We start from the raw sequence: 19,371 nt of genomic DNA on the forward strand, positions 1-19,371 counted from the left end.
CGCTGCTTCTGTGCATCAGTTCTGCAGCTGTCCCGAGCCCTGGTGAACGATAAAACCTGCAGCAGGTCTGGCAGGAGAATGGCCAAGTGTGAATTAGCAGTGGAGTTGATCCCTTTCTTATTGAAGCTGGAGCTGTGGAACACAAGCAGAATAAATTATGCGGGGAGGGCTTCTGTAAGGAAATGTCTCTTAATCAGAAATAATTAAATTCTACAATCAGGCAATTAAATAATTAAATCAGGCATAATTGAATTGTTACATTGAGATTGGGAAGGAGAAAGAAGGCTGCAGCTGAACTACAAACTCCACCCAAACTGTTTAAAACACTGAACCAAAAAAAAAAAAATGCGATTTCAGGTTGCTGGAGAGGTGGTGGTGTGACTGCAGGGTGCCCACGCGGAAGGCAGGGGTTTGGTCCCAAGCAGCTGAGCTGTGTCCAGCTCGGGAGCGCTGACTCGTTGTTCAAATCAGTGAAGTCCCCTACACAGCGCAGGTTTCCAGTGCATATCTTTTTTCCAAGAAGTGCAAACGTTGTTGTCTTTCAGTGCAGGATTTGTTTAGAGGTGCCTCTCTTGTGTTCTTCATTGTGCACCGGTGGGAGCGTGGAGTTTTGCCAGTGGGTTGCTTTTCCTGGAATGCAGTCGGGTGTGCGGTGGTGGTGAGGGTGCCTGCGGTGCCTCCGGGAGGATTTGGCATCCACAAATGCCCAGCAGCAGCTCCTGACTCGAATGCTGGCTTCTTTTTGAAGCCCAGGTGAGCTGCTTGGGAAAGGGGAGATGCTCCTCAGTGTTCAGTCTTTCTTTTCAGGGTCTGAGTGCTGCTCCCCCCCGATACGATGCAGGACTCCGGCAGGGAGCATCAGGCTTCAGCTTTGGGGCCACATCTCTGCTTGCTGACATTTGTGAGAGCTTGACAGGGGCTAAACTAATTCCCGTTGCTTCTCAGGCCAAAGGAAACACTTTGCAAGCTGGCCTTGCGACGGCTGAGCTGAAGAACGGCCTCATTTCGGGAGGAAATGGTGGTTGCAAATGAAATCTCCTACCCAGTCATAATTACGGGGGCATTACCGCAGCATTAGCGTGTGCTCAGCTACTTTGTTTTCACTGAGAGCTTGACGAAAATGGAAACCACAAAACTAAGGCAAAGGTGGTTTGTATTTTACCCCAGAAGCCAGAGGTAGGTAACCCTTCATTAGGTGCCCTTTGGGTGCGTGTCCTGGTGGTGTGCACGCCGTGATGGGAGGCTCGCCTCGCTCCGACATCCCGACAGGCTCAATCCTGTGCTTCGTGGCCAACAGCTGCAAGCAGGGAGCTGGGCTCGTGCTTTTGGTAGAGCTTGTCCTTTTTTTAAAAGGGTTTTGTTGTCTGGGTCCTGTGGGGAGGCCCTGCTGGGCTGTAAGAGCAGCCCTTGCTGCTCGGAGAGCTGCAGGCTTCCCTGGGGACAGGGAAACCTTTTTGCTGAATCCGTGCTGCACACAGCTGAGCCCGAGTGGATGTGGTGGGAATCGCTGCTTTGTCTTCAGCAGGGGGTGAGGTTCTTCACTGGTCCCTGCACAGGTTCAAAAAGAGTGGGAGATGTTAAAAACAGGGGAAAATGGGACTTCACGTGCGGATCATTCATTAGGAGTTGGACTTGATGATCCTTGTGGGTCCCTTGCAACTCGGGATATTCTATAATATGTTTGGCTGGTGTTTATTTCTGTCACAAAGTCGCTGTCACAAGTCTGCTTTGTGGTATTGGGTCTGGCTCCACGTGGGCTGTCCTGGGCTTGTGGGCTGTGCAGGTTCCTCACCTCACAGGCAGGACTCCTGTCGCCTCCAGTTGCATCTGCACTTCTCTAAGGATAACGTAGATCTGTTCTTAAAGTAAATTGATGTTCCCTGCGAGGTGAGGTACGAGATGGAGCTGCTGGGCGAGCAGGTATGCACTGATCACAAGGAATTTTAATTTGTTGGGATGGGTTGTGCATTAGGACGTGGTGGGAAGGTGCCAGCTGCGGAGCTGAACCCAGCTGCGGGATGAGCAGGGGCTGGAGCCCTCCTCCAGCCACATCTGCTCCCCCGAAAAGCCAGGGTAGTGGTTTGGGGAATGCAACAGGATGGGAAAGATTGGGGAGAAAAGGAAGGCTTGTGTTGGTGGCTGGTGTTTAGGGTGGTTTAGGGTGGTCAGGCTGAAGCCTGCCTTCTGGGTGTGAAACCAAACGTTTAGTGTGCTGCCTGTTGGTTTACAGATCTTGGGTGGGGGAAATTCAAGACTTGGTTCTTCTGAATATCCACAGGCCCGAGGAATAGGGACCACACTCCTGAATGCCTTCCCTTTACGCTGGTGTAGCCCTCTGAAAGATGAATGGGATGCCAGGCATTTCCCGGTCTCCAGTGTGCTTCCCATTACCGCACTAATTAAATCTGTACAGGCCTTGCTCTGCTGCAGGAACCGAGGCTGGTACTTCTGGAGCTACTGAGGCATGCTGTGGGAGCTCAGGCAGCGATGATATTGCTCCTGATATGGGACTGCTGTACTGGAGAATTCAGTTTGTCATCTCGCACGTTTTGAAAAGCTGAAAGAAATAGTATGTACAGCTTAGGTTTGGGGCAAATCTGCTGTATTTGAAATATTTATTGCCTTTGCCTGCAGCATGCTGAGGCAGGTGCTGGTGAGTGGGGTCCTTTCCTTCAGCCCCACTGCAGAAGTGAGTCGGGCAGCTGGAGAAATGGGGTCCTCTGTGGGAACTGCTCTGAACACCTCGGCTCTCCTCCTCCTCTCCTTCTGGGGTGCCCAGGTACGAGCAGAATGTGTGAATTGCCTCTTCACCATCCAAATTTATTAACACATTTTGGTAATTTGTGAGCATTGATAGATTTAAGTCCTGTCTCATGGTTTTGTGGATGACCAGAACATCTTCGATACCTGCTTTTAATTACATCAAGCTTGGTCCCCCGGCTTTTTTCTTATAAATTTCTGCTCCGGGTTGCCTTTAGTTCCCATCTCAGGTCTGTGCAAATGGGTCATCTTGCTCAGCCTGCCATGACTGTGTGTACGTCTTCCTCTAATGTACTGGAGAGGTTTTTGCGGTAGAGCTGTTCTGGGGCTGTGGGGCAGTTTCTGAGCGATGTGGTTACGTGCTAGGTGTGCCCGCCAGCCCAATCCTTGTCTTTTAGGAAACCTCTCCAAGCTGAATTGCTAAACTTTGGGCAGACAGAGAGGACAGGGCACTACATACCAGCTGCACAGACCTGTGGTGAGCTGCAGGTGTTGAGCGCATCTGTCAAGCCTTCTAGGGAGACTTCCACATCTACTCAACAGCAGAGGTAAAGCTCAAGTTTTACAATTTGCTGTCATCTAGGAATCCGGAGGGGACAGACTCTTGCTCTTGGTGGCTTGGGGGTTGATCAAGGAATCGCCGTGCCTCGCTGCCTCCCTTGGGATGCTCTCATTCCTCTGTCAGCTTCCCCAGTACGTATGGGCACCTGTGCAGGAAGGAGAGCGCCTGCCCTCTGTGCTCATCAGCCCTTCTGCTTGAATTTTGCACTGCCTCTGTCAGGGAGATCGTTTTGGTCGAGGCGAGCCCTTCAGCTGCTTCAAGGGCAGCGCGCAGGGAGGCTGCTCCGCTCTGTTCCTGCTGCAGGCTTTGTCCCCGAGCACTTCCACACCTCCAGAGCTGCTGAGCGGCTGCCAGGAGGTCTGGAGGCGAATCGGTGTTTGCTGTCCTGCCAGCTGCATAGAAATAGCATTTGTCACCGGGAGCTGGCTCTGAAGTAACGCCGCGTTCGACTCGGTGCCATGCGTTCTTACAGGCTCCTGGCTTTTTTGTTTCGGGTTTGGTAAACACGGCTCGCTCGGTGAGCTGAGACGCCTGGGAGAGGCTGGAGGGGGATTTTTTGAGAGTCTGTGAGCTGTTTCGAGCAGGACAATGGAAAATCTTGGCTGTTTGGCACGTTAGCTGAGTAGGCTGGCCAGGTGGGAGTGCTGTTTGGGAGATTTAGTTTCTTTTTGATGTGGTTTATGATGGAAATTATCCCGTCTTGAAGAGGGGGAAACTGAGGCACGGGCAGCCCAACGCCTTGTCCGAGGCTGAGCACTGCTCTGCAGCGGAGCTGCAAGTGCTCAGAGGTCTGCACAGCGTGCTGGTGAGCATGAGGGTTCACAAAGAGCTGTAAAAGTGATGAAAGAGGTGAAAAAAGCCCCTGGCCGAGCACACCTCGCAGCCACAGAGGACGCAGCTCCCTTCCCGTCCAAAATCCACGCTGGTAATGTTATATTACTGTGCCACCCACAGGCAGCTGCCACGCTGTGGAAAAATATTTGCTGTTTACTTGGGGAACCCGTTATTAAATGCTGGATCTGCGACGGAAAGCTGCTGGTTTCATCTGCGGTGTCGCCTGCTCTGTTCAGATTCCTCAAAACCAGTCGTTCGAGTATTCAATTTAAATTGCATTTAGGGTTGTTATACCTCCGAATTTTCCCTCTCTTCCCGTTATGCGTGTCGTTTCTTCTACAAAATCTTTTCCTTTTGCCCAGCAGCCGCCGTGTTTGGCTTTTCTCAAGTGGAGCCGTGCTGCAGGTGGCAGAGCTGGGACCCTCGTGAAGCCGGGGAAGCTGCAGGACCGCTAATTATCGGTGCCACGATCCGTGCTCGTTGACGCGTTGCCAGCTCGGGCTGCGAGAACGACTTGGTTTAATCTGTGTCACTTTATTGAGTGGGAATATTCTGATTTACCTCCGGGATGCAGAGGAGTTGACCTCCCCTGCGCCCTGTCTGCGATTTGCGTGGAACAAACTGGGTCAGCGGAGGCTGCTCGGAGGATTTGGGAAGCAGCGTTTTGTAGCAAACGATGTTGGAACGATGATAATTGAAGGACATGAGCAAAGCAGGAGGTTTTGGAGGTGGAGATCATTTGTTACTAGGTGAAGTCAGAAAAACAGAGGAGCGTTTTGGCTTCTGACCTGCAGAAGGGCTCGTGCATCTCCTCCTGTCTGTCCTGCTTGGTCCAACGAGAGGCTGGAGCTCCCCTCACACCTTGGCTTTAATTTTTAGTAGTGCACTTGGTGTGCTTCCTCTGTTCTTTACTTTTTTTTTGCTGGTATGCAGAAACTGTGTGCCAGGAGAATTTCCCTTGTGATATTTAAACTCTTCTGCACCCGTGCTATAAGCTGCCCCTTGGGAGAACCGCGCTGTGCCGTTGAGTTATTTTGCTTTGTGGAAAAGAATTTTAATATTGTTTACCATGCTCTTAATCTTAGGGCTGGCGGATAAATTGAGTTATTTTAGCCCTTCCCCTGAGGACTTCACGGGGCTTCATGGGCAGCATACCCCTAGTATTAGGTGGAGTTATCTCAGCTTTGCAAAAATCCTCTCTTCTGTCTTCCCAGAATGAGTAATTGAGGGATGAGAGAATAAAATGTTGGTTTTTCAGTGCGTTTATGAAAAGGGATGGACAACCAGCCCTGGTGGTGCAGTTGGTAAGGTTTTGATGTGAGCCCAGCCATGGGCATTTCTGCAAGGCCAGGCTCGATGCGCTGAGAAAAGTCCTTCTGGTGGCTTGGTTTGGGTAAAATTTGGTGAGCTTGAGGCTCAGAACCTGCCTGGACCGATGAGCAAGCTGCTCGGTGCCAACCTCGGTCTGCCAGCCAGCCCTGTGCGTGGTGTCCCCGTGTCTGTCTGTCTGTCTGTCAGCTCCTGTGGGTGCCCTGCGGGTCTCGGCTGTCCTCGGACCCAGGGGGAGCCGCTCTGCAGCGCGCATTTCACAGACACGGCCGTGAAGCAGGGATGGAGCTGGCGGCCTGAGCCCAGCTCATGTTTCGCTGATTGCCTGACTTTTTCCAGCAGCACACCGGGTCACGGGAAAGCGTCTTCTGGGAGGTCAGCGAGCGAGCCTGGGTTCGTTTTGTGGGCGCTAGCTAATGGGCTGTGCTAATGCCAGACCTGGTCCTCGGGCTAGCTGCTGCTTATTAACACCTCCCTCTCCCTCTCCCCTGCTAATGGGGACAGCTCGGGACCGGTAGGAGAGCATCCTGTCCCTCCCCCACACCCTTTTCTTTTTTTTTTTTCCAAGCAGCCTCTGGTTTTGTCTCATTACAGTCAGAGCCCTGTGGTAGCTGCCCAGCCGCTGTCTGGGCTGAGGGCTGGTGATTTAGAGCTGAGCCAGCACGGAAAACGGCTTCTGCACGCCCAGGGCGAGCCCGCTGGGAGCCGCCGCGGAGAGGCAGCGTGCCACCTCGCGTTGGAGGAGCTGTCAGCTCTCTGCTTTAGCCGGGGGGGAAAAAAAAAAAGCAGCCCACGCTGGTTTGGTTTTAGTTGGACTTTTTGAAACATCCCGTCGTCGTCTGAAAGAAGTGATCTGGTGTCAGAGGAGGAGCCGAGCAGCACTGGATCAGAAACCTGTGTGAGGAGAGCGGTGCAGCTAATGAGCCTCGCTGCCAACGCATCCGAAAGCGCGCGGCAGCCGAGGGCTCTGGGCAAGGCTCGCTGCAAATGAGAACACAAAGTGGGGGAGCTGTGATCAGCTGTGATCAGCCCTGCCTGGCTCAAAAAGCACGGTGCTGCAGTGTGCAGCTTGGCAGTGACTTGGGATCCAGAGCTGGGGCTTTTGGGGTCCTGCCCCAGCCCGTGGTGCGCTCCTGCAGCGGTTTGGTTTGCATCTGGGTCGGCTCTGCCTGGGTGCAGGGCAGCTGGAGCAAGGAGCAGAGACGTGCACAGAGATCCAGACCCTGCACTGCTGTGGGACTGCACACAATGGAGCTGAGCCCAGGGGCAGAGCCGGGGCTGGCCCCGTTCCCTGCTTTTCCCAGCAGAATCGGGGCAGAAAACGGCTCAGGAAGCACCACAGCACGGCTGCGAGGCCGTCCTCTCCTGTGTGAGCTGGAAAAAAGCCGTCACCTTGCTGTTGCGAGTTCAGAGATGGGTCAATGGAACAAGAATATATTCTTAGATTGGTACAAAGAGCTAAAAATAATAAAAAAAGGGCAATGTGTTTGAACTAGTGAGCCAGACAAAGGCTGTGCTCCTGCTGGCCGGGGTGCCGAGGGGCATCGAGAGCAGTGGCAGGAGCTGTGCTGGGAGCACGCGGCTCGCTGGGCAGGGGAACCTCACACAGCCACCGAGGGAACAGCCGAGCACTCAAGGACACGAATAATCAGTGGGTTTGTAGCACGGGCGGTGCTCAAAGAAACGCAAAATCCAGGTTTTCTCAGACTTATGGACCTGCTGCCTTCAGGGAGGAGGGGAACGCCTGACGGTAGGGGCTAACAGTGATTGTCTCCTGCAGGCAGCAGTTCCCAAATAACCCCCTGCTGCTCAGCGCTGGCAGCAGGGCACACGCTGCTTGCTCCGTGGCTTGGGTGAGCAAGTGCCCGTTCCCTAGCGAGGCAGAGACAAATCCAGGCTTTGGCAGCCTGGTGGAAACCTGGGAGCCCTGCTGCTGCTCGCTCTGACTCTGCTGTGCCTTTTAAGCCGGTTCTATTAATAAGCAGCTGGCTGGCTGCACGCGCTGTGCTGCGAGCATCCCTCCTGGTATGGGCAGAGGTGCTCACAGCCGCGCTGGCAGGCGATGACAGATGTCCTTGGTGCCTGCAGCCGGTGTCCAGCGGCGAGCGGGCTGCCAGCGTTAGTATTCCAGGCACAAACGTGCCCCCTGTAATATGCAAAGCTCAGCGCAGCCTGTGCAGGAATGCCCTTGAAAGGCAAATTAAAGCCAACTCCCTGGTGGCTTCGGGGGAGTAGGAGGGCTGCTGTCATCTGGGCTGAGGTTAGCGTAGGCTTTGAGGTGTCTGCTTGTGTTTCTCTCCTGCTTTCCCTTCCCGACGGGGCAGGCAGGGAGACCTGGCCTGCACACTCCCCGTGCGGTGGAGCTGCTCTAAGGGGGGGTTTGGTCTGTGTGCAGGGGCTGGCTGGATACCCATAAAAACCTTTGTGCTCTTCTGCCTTCGGTGGGGAGCCTTCGGCCTGGTTTTTGCACGTGGTGTCCTTGTTGACGCAGGCTTTAGGGTAGGCGTTGTCCATAAGGTGTGAGTTAGCTCTATTTTAGTGGTGTTAATGGGTTAAGCTGGGGGGATTCTCAGTGTGTTTCCCGAGGAACTTCATTCAGCACAACCCGCCTCCGAGGTGAAGACCGCCTGATGTGCTCGGGTGCCCGACTCGCTGCCCCTCTCCGCACGGACAGCACTCCTCCATGCAAAGCTTTTCAGAAGCTGTGCTTGCCAGCAAGATTTTGAGCATTAATTAATTAATATCGAGGCTCTCTCCCCATCGCAGAATGCTGCCGTGGCGCTGCTCTGGCTGCAGCAGAGAGGTAGCCCGGAGCGCGGCTGCCTGATCAAAGGAAGCCTCTCACCCACGCAGCTGAGCAGAGCGAAGCCCCAAAGCCCTGCTGGCGATGGCTTGCTCAGAGGCACCTTCAGCGGGGCCACCACCGCCGTGGGAGCCAGCACGTGCTGGGAGCTCAGCTGGTTGTGGGCTCCTCAGGATGGGAGCTCCCCCTTTCTGGAGTGCTCAGCCTGTTTTTATGGTGCCGCACGTGTACGTCAGAATCGAGATGTCTCCTGATTTCCCCAAAACGAGTTCCTCTTGCGCCTCATTTCAGAAGTTTCTCCAAAGAAAAGCTGGGCTTGCTGCTAGCCCTGCTTCCTCCTTCTTGTCCTCTCTCCCCAGTACAATCAGATCTGTCTTGACATTACGTGAGCTCTGCAATACTTCCGTGCACGTGCTGTGCTGTCTTTGCTAGATAAGCATTAGCTGTTCCCTTTTACGGGAAGCACATGTCCTTTCGAGGAGGCACATGTGATTTTTTTTATTTTTTTTTTTTCCCTGGGAGGGAAGATTTGATGCTTTGCAGTTGTCACACCTTGACTTTGTTTCGCTTTTCTTTCTCATTGACCACAGAAGTGCTCAGAGGCTGCTGACGTCTTCACAGAGGGGTGAAGGCACCACGCTCTTGTTCCTAGGTTGCTGGGGCAGGATTCCTGCTCTGGGTTCTCTACATATCAGTTAGTGTGGGCTGAGCAGAGCTGGTAGGGAAGTGAAATGAAACCCAGGCTTTGGTCACGCTTGGAAATTTAATTTGTCTCAATTTTGTTTCCTGTTTTTGCAGGAATTGCTCAGACAGCTAGTGAGCAAGAGGAATGGAAGAGAACACCGGTGAGTACTTCGGTGCCTTACCATCGGTTGTTGACCTGTTCTTTCTTCGTCTGCTCAGTACTGTAATGAACCTTGTTATTTTAAACTTCATGCCTTTAATTCAAATGTAGATGAGTAGAAAATGAGATCGTTTGGCAGATGCATCAGTTGCAGCTCTACTGCAGTGATGGTGCGGATCAGAACCGACCAAAGCTGCGTACTGTACATCTGGAAGATCTTTTTTGAAATCTCCCATCTGTGAGAGCTGGAATACAAGTTTCTTGAATATCCCAAGCTCTTGAAAACAAACAGCATCCCCTTCCTGAATAGGCAGGAGGCTAGGAGTTCTGAGCTGGTCTGTGATTTGAGCGAGGCACGTGGCAAGCCAGAAGGAAGGATCAGCTCATGGTAGTTCCTGATTTCTTTCTGATTTTATTTCCCTAGGCTGCTCTGTCTTGCAGAAGATGTGAGATTTTTTTAATTAAAATTTGGCTTTAAAGCTCTCGCTTTAGGCACTGCCTACTATTCGACCTGAGGCAAGCAGACTCCTTGCTGTGAGGTTTAACTGATGCAAGCATTCGGTTGCAACTAAAACTGGTGGAGTTCTGGCTTAAAGGATGCTTCAGTGACTTTTCCAACTGTTTGGCTAACATGGTGGTGGAAGGCACTGGCTATCCAGCCTTTTTTTCCTCTGCCATTGACGTGGGATTTGCATGAAAGCTCTTGCCTGCCCCGCGGGAAGCTGGTCTCCATGAAGCATGTTAACCTGGCATCTTGTGGACCACGTTGGGGCAGTGGGTGAAACCTCCCCGACTTGTGAGGAAGTGCAGCTGCGTGACCACAGCTGCTATTTCTAGATGACTCCTCTGCAGTCAGGTGATGCCATCCTTGAAACGTGAGAATCGATGTACTCGTCAGCAGCGTGGTGTGCTCGGCCTGGCAGATCTACCAGCCTGTCCGCTGGAGGCTCGGTTTTGACTCGCACAACAGCTCCGAGCCAAGTGCATGTGCATAAAAACACGTCAGGCTTATAATCCTGGTGGCAGGAATTGCTGCTGCGGCCTCTAATTGTTAGCCTGGAAGGTGCACATTCAATTTGTGGTGATTGCTTTCCCGTACGGTTTGCTTGTGGCAAACTAAGCCCAGCTGCTGCCTTTCTGGGGGAGGTGGGTGAAGGGAACGCGGTGCTGGCAGCCGAAGCAGTGGCTGCGGAGATGACAGCTCCCTGCTCAACCCCAGGACGTGGGCTTGGAGCCTCTCGAGGTTCCTGGGAGCTCTGGCTCCTGATTTGAGCAGCGCTGGTGGCCTGGGATGGGAAAGGCTTCGTGTCCTGTTCGCATTGTGCCAGCTGAAGGGCTGCCTCCCCTCTCCCTCTGAATTCAGCTGTGAGGGTTGAGGATGGAGCATCTGTGCTGGTCTTTGCATGCACAGACACCTCGCACAGCTGGCTGTGGAGCTTGGTGGTGGTAGCGCTGGGAGCTCCGAGCCCCGCGTTAAAGGCAATATAAACAGATGGGTCTCTTATTACTATTTTTTTAAAAATTACTTTGCTTTTAAGGATGCTCATTCTCCAGGTGCTGCTAAGCTCAGGACTCCTGGCTTGTTCCGGGCACTGAGGCTGGGGATGAGGTAAGGCGGAGCTGCGTGCAGGAGCTGCGCTCAAGTCCGTGCCCTTTGTTCCTTCAAAGCCTGGTGCTTTTTGATGTATGGCTGTCCTTCCCTGGTTGTATATTAACTGCACTCACAATGCTGCATGGCTGGCTTTTGTTTTAACTGCATTGGCGCGTGTTCAGAGCTGGTGCGCTTCAAATGGCCACTGGGACTGCACAGTCGAGCATAAATCCTTTTTAGCTGTCAGGCTTCACTAGCCATGGGTGGGTGGGGGAGCTCCTCCTTGGCTGGCTGCCCTGGCTAATTAAAAACGAAATTTGCTGTTGTCTTCAGATTTTAATTCATGCTCATCCCCGAAGACTCGTAGGAGCATGGTCTCCAGGCAGCTGCAGTGAAGTTTCAGAGCTTGTTTATACACGGTTATTTTAGAGCAGGTATGCAACTTAAAAATTTGCTCTCAACCCAGCCACGGGCTGCTTTTCCAAGCAGAGAGAAGAGAAGAACGTACAGGAACTTCTTGCAAGCCTTGGGCCGTGGCCCTGAGCAGCTGCCTGTAGTTTAAGCTACCAGGTCAGTGATGTGGATGTGCATGCGTTGTGCAGCCAGGGCAGCATCAGGTGGCCGAGTTTGTCTCTCGTGCTGGGCTAAGCAAAATGAAATTACTTTGCTGTCGGCTGTGTCTGTATGGCTGGCACCAGCTTAGAGAATGCGTAAAGGACTGGAGTTGCAGCAGGTTATCAGCCTGAGCCCTCCAGCTACCGAGCAGTGCCGTGAGCCCGCTGGAGGCAGAGGAAATGTTGGGGTGGTGGGAGCGGGGAGGTGGTGGCAGCGGGGAGTGGGGGCACAGCAGGGCAGCGTGCTGTCCCCAGCCCTGCGGGCGGTGGGAGGACGGAGGCTGGCGAGAGGAATAAATGAGTCCTGAACAGATGCTGTGTGTTGGCCGTTTCTCCTCTTGCTGAGGTCCCACCTACGTGAGTGATCTGCTGAAGGGAAATAGCCCTGGAACATTGCACCCCGATCAGATCCTTCCTGTCGGAGTGCTGAGGGTGAAGGATCACACTCTATTTTCGGAGCGTGTTGCATTCACTGCCCACGCTGCCCAGACCCCTCCTGGAGACCGCTCTCCTCTTAGGCTGCCGTGAGCTAAGCTTCAGCCTTTTTCTTAGTGAAGGGATCATCAGAGCCAGCATCCCATCTGCCTGTAAGTCGGGAGACCTTAGAAAGCAAATTTTGAAGTGGAAACTTTGTGCCTGGTGGGATGAGCCTCACCTTATGCCCGTGGTTCCTCGAAAGCAGAGGTGTTGGATGGACCTGACGAGGAGAGGGGCCTGCAGCTCACTCGTGGTGTCTGAGCTGAGCATTCCCCGGTTGCCATCGGGGAGCACAGCGCTGCCTTTTGCCATAGGAAGCTTCTGCTCTTGGGTCCTTTTGGCTCCTGTAGTTCAGTGCTCCCTTGAAAATCTCTGCTCGTGGCTGCAGACTTTGGGGGTATTGGGATAAACCTCGTGGTAGGTTCCCTAAAGGGTCTGAATCTGTGTGGGACAGCTGTGAGGAGTCCTGGGAAGCAGTGGAGCAGCCTTCTGCACCCATGGGCTCCTGCCCAAAGCTGCTTCTATTACAGAACAACACTTGAGACAGTGAATTTATGGATGCCTGAAGAATCTTCTGCACTTATTTCTTTATTCGAGGTTGACTTTCATCACCCTATCTCATGCTGTGCTACTTTCTCCCAATTCTTTTCCTACTAAAAATAGGGAATGCTCTTCAAGTCCTTAACCTCTGTGCAAACAAAGAAGTAATTTGTTTTAGCGTCTAAGCTGGCTTCTGGGCTACGTGCCTCATAAGGAAACCAGTGTGACACGAATCTGCTACTTTTGGACACTCAGACTCCAAATATAGCCCGAGGAAAGGAAGGGGCTCAAAATGTGAATATTTCTATTGCACTAACTTTGCTGCTTGGTCCTGGCAGAAAGCGTGCCTGGCTTCCCAATTCCCATTTTTATCCCTAAAAACGAGAGCGGTGCCATCGGACGCTGAGGTTCGAAGCCCTGATGGAAACGAGTGCGTGATCGTGGCACGTGCGTGGGGAGCAGGTTTTTAGATTGCTTCTGATCCAAAGCACGCCTGCAGAAGCGGTGCTTTGTAGCAGGGTGCATCCACTGCTGCCAAATTCTGGCAACCCAGCTGTGTCAGAGGAAGCTGAGATCAAAACCAAGCACCAAGCCATCCCGGGGCTGCATCGCCCGAGCAGGTTCTGGCTCTGCTGCCTGTGATGCTCAGAAGTGATGGATGCTTTGGTCAAGGTGGGAGCCTGTCCCAAGACACTTTAAGCACCAGCTTCCAGCAGCCTGCTGCACTGGGATCCGAAATAACCCTTTGCTTTCATACCTGGGATGTGTGGGTTCCCTCCTGCCTCATTCTGCCCCTGCTGCTGCTCTCCCCTGACCCCAGGAGCTGGGCATCTCCTCCTGGTGGGAGTGAGCAGAAGGCTTCAGCCTGGCAAAGTGTGCTAGGGGAAAACAAAACCTGCTCAGGAAAAAACCTGCTCGGGGAAACCAGTTTTCTGCTTCTGCACCAAAGGTGTCCGCCAAGCGGCGTGCTCCTCGCCGTTCCTTTGTTGATGAAGCCTTTTGTTTTTAGCAGCACAGCCGAGGGAGTGGCTGCTGGGATGGAAAATGTTTTCCTTGTGGGCTCAGTTTGAAGCCAGGGAGAGAGAGCGTGAGCGTGAGTCCCCACCTGGTGACTCCGGCACGGATCAGCGGCTGGCAGCGGAGGCGAGGACTTTGCCAGCTGCAGGTGGAGCTGCCTGCGTGGGACAGACCCTAAACCCACAGCCCCATTTCTGTTGCCCTATTTCTGTTCTGCAGAAACAGGGCAAGGCTTCAGAGCTCCAGGGCTCTCACTCAGGTCCCTTGGGTGCCTTTCCAGAAGGGAACGGTCCGTGTGGGGGCAGGCAGGGCACTCGGAGCCCCTTTGCAGCCTCTGCAGGATTCGGGGCAGTGCTGGGGACCGGCTGGGTGCAAATCCCCTCGTGGTGACAAAGCCTCAGCTGGAGCCGAGCTGCTTCGAGGCTGCCACCAGGACAGGCGTTTAACTAGCTGCTTGGTAGCATTTAGGGAAAAAATTGTCAAATGTGCGTTTTTGTCTTGAACTGAAGTGATTTGGTGACGTGGTTCTTCGCTTAAACCAGGCTGCTGGAGGCAGCGTTTTTTTTTTTTCCTGGTTTCGATCTGCAGAGTCGAGCACAGAGCGTGGCAGTGTGAGTGCTTCCCTGCCAGAGCTCTGAGGACTGCCAGAGAAAAACAGTTAATGCCAACTAGCCAGTGGAAACGTCTTTGCAATGTCTGTTTCACAGCAAAAGAGCAGGTTTTCTTCCAGGAAGATGCGTGAGCTGCGATTCCCCCATGAGATCCTACAAATCACATATACAGCGGCGTAACTGTCTTGTGCAGTACCACAGAAGAGCCAGAGCAGCTGAGATGAAACAAGATTAAATCGAACTGCAGCGGAAGGAGGCTGTGCTGCAGCACTGCGAGGAAGGCAGAGTCCTGCAGGTCCTCAGCCAGAGGTACCGGAGGGCTGCACTGGTCTTACTGGAGACCACTGGACTTGTAAGCAAGGTGCAGTCCAGCACGCTCTCTAACCTACCCGAGAGCATTATCCTAAGTAAGGAGAGCACTTGACACGTTAGGGAAGTCCTTTGGGATGCGATCCTGACAGCCTTTTGTTCTTGAATTTGCAATGGACATTCCTGCTCTCGGTGCAAATCAGGTGCTGAGTGCTGTCAGGGTGCCCGGGGCAATGCGTGCCGTGCTGCTGCTGTTCTGCCTCCTGCGTGTGCAAGTGATTCAGATCAGCTAGCCCTCTCCTGGTTGGCTTGGCACTTAAAAATTATTATTAATAATAATAATAAATTTTAAAAAATGCCCAGAAATTCCCCCTCTGAGCAATCAGAGGAGTCCAAACTCTTGCCTCATCTCTCTGTGACTCCAAGCCAAGAGTTTCACAGATTTTTTGCTGACTGTCCAGAGACCTGATAACTCTGGCACCCCATTTCAAGCGGCTTCTAAAGCTGCTGTAGTAAACGGGCACGTGGCTTCTGCAGATAGCTCTGCCTGGAGGAAAGCAGCATTAATTCTGGTGGTTTTGTGGTTTGGGGTCCAAGCTGCGGATGTGCTGGGAGGGAGATGCTTTGGTTTAAGGGCTGGCTGGAGCAAATAGGGGCGAAAGCTGGTGCTGGGGGAGAGATGCTGGACCCGCTGGAGCGCTCTGCGATGGAGCTGAGCAGTTTTACTCCTGGCATTAAGAGATAAGGCCTTGTAGGGCATGTAATCAATCCTCCGGGTGATTCAGGCCGACTCGCTGTGAAGTAGTGAATGTGGAGGCATTGTGGTTCGGTAAGTAGGGCACCGAGCAGAAGTGTTAGATTGCGAGAGTTTCTAGCTGTCATTTTCAGCCTGGACCTTAAATTCACCTTGCCCTCTGGAACATTGTTTTCCCCGAGTCCTCGGGAGACTTCAGTGGCGGATTTTATTGGGGCTGGGGATAGGAGAAGCCTGCCTGGAACCAGAGGTAAGTGGGTTTAGTTTAAATGAAGTGATTTTTATTATTGCTGTTTCTCTTGGGTCGCACAGCAGCAGTGTGTCTGTGCTGAATGGCAAAGCTGGCTTGGCAAAAACCCCAAACACCAGCTCTGAGTGGTGCTGCTGCCCCTGCGAGCTGTAAAGGGTTTTGGCTGAGCCAGCAGCTTGGGTTGAACACTCGCACGTCACCAGCACTGCCTTACTGCTGCTTTTACCCCAGCTCTCGTTTCTAAAGGTGCCTTTTTTCTCCCAAAATGCTTGAATGCATCAAAAACCCCGCTCACTGCCTGCTGTGTTTTTCCTGCAGGCGTGGGACCGAGCCGGCTGTGGTGCGACCAGTGATGAGCACGGCGTGGTCAGCTTGAGGGGTGCTTAGGGAAATTATTAGGGCATTAAATTAGGGGATAAATTAGGGGATTAGCCTGGTTCTGCCCTGCTTCAAGAAGTGCTGGTTTTAGGGTTTCTAAAGCACTGAACCAGCAGGGTCACGCTGCCTTCGTACTCCTCTGCGCTTTAAAAACAATAGAAAAGGCCCTAATTCCCCTCGAGCCGTTCAAACTGGGCTGGAACTGGCATAAAAAGTGCCCTGAGGACCTGGAAAGAGGCCGGGACGATGCCCGAAGCCCCCCCCGGCGCCCCCCGAAGCCCCCCGGCTGCTGCCGGCGCCGAGCCGGGCGCGGCCACCAGGGGGCGATCGTGACCGGGGCCGCGGAGCTCCGGGCTGGGGGGGGGCTTGGGGGGCACCCCACGGCCCCCCCATGGGGGATTTGGGGGCACTCCGGGCACCCGTGGGGCTCCGAGCTGGGGAGGGGATCTTGGGGGGCACCCTGAGACTGTGGAGCTCTGCACTGGGGGGATTTGGGGAGCCCCAGGGCCCTGTGGAGCTCTGGGCAGGGGGCGTGGGGGGGTCTTGGGGGCTCGGTGCTGGGTTTTGGGGGTCCTGGGGGGCACCCCGAGGCTTCAGAGCTCTGTGCTGGGGGGTTTGGGGCAGCACCAGGGTGCTGTGGAGCTCTGCAGTGGAGGGGGCCTGGGGGGCACCCCAGGGCTCAGCAGAGCTCTGTGCCTGGGGGGGGCTTGGAGGGGGCACTCCTGGGCCCTGTGGAGCTCCGTGCTTGGGGAGGGGTCCTGGGGGTTGCCCTGGGGCAAGCTGCTGGGAGCCCTGGGTGGCTCGGTGGCACGCTGAGCGCTTCGGGAGAGGGATGGAAGGATAAAGGGAGGCTTAATGGGTGCAGCGTGTCGAAACGAGCCACCCCCGTGCTGGGGAAAGGTGGGATTTCAGGGGTTTGTGCTCCAAATCCTGTAGAAAACCAAGGCCTCTCCGCTGTGGGCTAGGAGCCGCTCTGCGTGCTGTTTGTGTTGTGTCTCCCTGGGCTCCTAGGGCACAGCACGCCTTGGCAAGGAAGCCAAGCCCTGCAGACCAGGCGGTCATCCCCTGATCACGATCCCCCGATTGCCTTCAGGGAAGACGTCCTTTGGGGTCAGCCTCTGTGCCTGCCTGGGAGCTGGGGCCCTGCAGCCAGCCCCCCAGGACTCACACTGGGGTTCAGCTGCCCCCAACCCCTTTGATTTTAGCATTAAATCTCAGAGACTTTAGTGGTGCCCAGCAAGGTAAACGCTGCTCCTTCCTATAGGAACACAGGATTTTGTTCTGCCCGGGCACTGCGTGCTGCAGGGGTTAAGTTACGGTTGGCTTTGGGGAGGAAAGGAAAATCTCTCAAAGTAATTAACTTAAGATGCTGACGCTAATGAACGGCCTTTCAAAGCTGGGGCTGGTGGGGAGGGTTGATGGGAATCCCCTGTTGAATCAGTGACATTAGGGCCTTAGGAGTGATTCTGCAATTATTAGGCTGAAATGATGTTGAACATGAAGTTAATCCTGTTATCTTGCAAACATTGAGGAAACTGCTTGCTCTGGATAACTCTGTAATGGGATTATTCTAGTGAGTCTGGCACCCTTGACATTCCCTGTCTGTTCAGGGTTTTTTCTTATTTTCCTGCTCAGGGTACGGTATCCATCAGTCTCCCCGCGGGTAGTTTTGGGGGATGGTGTCTGGGGCACTGTTTCCTGACACTGATGGATTTTTTTACAGAGTTATTTTGATAAAGAGCACCCCCATTGCCTTGTGAAGCGATTCCTTCCTCCGCAGCAAAGATCCCTTGAGTTCAACCCTAAATAAAAGCCTAGGAAAAGAGCTGAAGAGCAAGGACGAGTGTGAACTGAGCCCTCCTTCATCACGCTGTCGGTGAGCTCCCGTGCTGCAGACTGCTCCCGAGCCATCGTATGCTCCGAGAGCCATCAGCTCTGGTTTGAGAGCATCATCCTGCATCCCCGATAGCCTGTGGCAGTTGTTCTAGGCAAAAGCAGCCGGTGGCATTTTCAAATCATTGTCTCGAGGGTGTTCTTCCAGCCATCAGTCTGAGACATTGCTGCTCGGCCAATGTCGGGAGCGAGACGAGAACAGAGATGATCCAGCAGGGAGGAGAGGAGAAGAGCCCTGCTGCACATCCCGGGGTTTGCTGAGGTTCGTTACGGACGTGCTGCTTTCCTGCCGGCCCCACGGCCCCCCAAGGCTTGGTGGCCTGAGTTTTAGGCAGGATTTGTCACCAGCGGGAGCAATGGGACAGTCACTGCCAGGTCAAGTCCGTGGCTGCAGCAGAGCAAAACGTGGTGACCATCAGTAGGGTCAAGAAGTGTTTTTCCTACAATATCCACTAAGTGAGCAGGTGACTTCATGCCAAACCAGGAATTTCCATAAATGTGGGCAAGTTCCATTAATGCGGGTCAGTCACCTTTTAGTTTCCCAGGTTGATTTATTCTTCTTTTTTTGCTAAAGCTGATCCGAATCTGTCAGAACCACAGATGTTTTTTGGAGGCTTTTTTCTCCTCCCTTGAAAAAGGTGAGGGTTTGTTCTGAGGACTGCTTTGGAAGGAGGGATGAAAGGGCACAGAGAAAGGGTTTGGTGTTCACATTTGCACACCCAAAATTTTGTGCACCCATTCGAATGTCTTCTCTGTGTCCTGGCTGTAAGTACAGTTTGAGCAGTGTGCTTACTGGAGCCGTGGTTTCCAGCCTCGTTTGTGCACCTTTGAAGAGCTTTCGATGGGAAGTGCGGATCCTCAGGGTTAGTGAATTGAAACGTGCCTGCTTTCCTCAGTGGCTTTCGGACCCCTTAAAGGTAATTCCCAGTGACTCTCGCCGCGAGCTGAAGCCCTGAACTCACGTCTTGGCGCTGCTGCTCTCGTGCTGGGCGTTTCCAGGAGGGAGCTCTTCGGATGCCGTGCTGGGGATTTCACACCGATGCTCAATGCTCACCCGTGGGGTCTTCCCCCCGCTCAGCAGTGCCTGTAGGGCTGCATTCTTCAATCCCAGCTCATCTCAAGGTGTCTGACACAGCCGTGAGGTTTGCCAGGGCTGCCGTGGGCAGGAGCCAGGTGGGTCGGCTGCGCTGCGTAGCCCGCTGACTTTTGGGGGCTGGAGGTGTGAGTACAGCTCGTGTGAGCCTGCCAGGGTTGGCTGTAGGCTTGTTGGCTTACATACCTGAAATAGTAGCGTGCGGTAGCTCTTGTGCTGCAAAATTTGTCTGAGGGGGTGAGCAAATATTGGAGCAGCTGGCCCTCGCGGAGCTCACGGCTGCTGGTGGTCCCAAAGCTGGCCCTGAAGGGCTGTGGGGGCTGTGCCAGGCTGTGGTCACGGCTCTCCCCTTTCCATTTAGCCCTGTGTCCTTTGGGCCCTGCCTGCAGCAGTGCTCGGAGGCTGTCTGCAGCCCCACGTGCAAGCGTGAGCAGGCAGGAGTGCTGCCTAATAGGTTTGGAAGGGATTTAGGGTGGCAGCTCCTTTTGGGGACACCAGGCAGGGTGACCATGGCGCTCTGCAAACTCAGCAAGTGGGCAGCCAGCGGGGCGAGGGATTTGGGTGAATTTGGGTGAAATTTGAGGCTCCTGGCAATGGGCAAGGGGTTGTGTGTGCAATGGGGGAAACGGCCTCTGGGACAGACAGCTTCTTGTGAGGCTACCACGAGCTGCGCCTCCCGACCCGTCGGCGTTATCTCATCTTGTGACATTTC

At 53.8% G+C, this 19,371-nt stretch overlaps 1 protein-coding gene across 4 annotated transcripts in view; it reads left to right on the plus strand.

The window, feature by feature from the left end:
* PHACTR4 (phosphatase and actin regulator 4) overlaps window positions 1-19,371 on the plus strand; it is a 61,088-nt gene that overhangs the window by 13,408 nt on the left and 28,309 nt on the right. For 2 of the 4 annotated variants that reach the window (XM_084496887.1, XM_084496888.1), the window contains exon 2: window positions 9,087-9,133. In XM_084496887.1, the coding sequence (XP_084353013.1) occupies window positions 9,118-9,133 (16 nt within the window). In that variant the 5' untranslated portion in view covers window positions 9,087-9,117. Of the gene's footprint in view, window positions 1-9,086; window positions 9,134-10,670; window positions 10,742-19,371 lie in introns of those variants that run through there. The other 2 variants (XM_084496889.1, XM_084496890.1) reach the window with 2 other exon arrangements.

The sequence above is a fragment of the Aythya ferina genome (genome assembly GCF_964211825.1).
Source record: "Aythya ferina genome assembly, chromosome: 24".
NCBI classification, from domain to species: domain Eukaryota; kingdom Metazoa; phylum Chordata; class Aves; order Anseriformes; family Anatidae; genus Aythya; species Aythya ferina.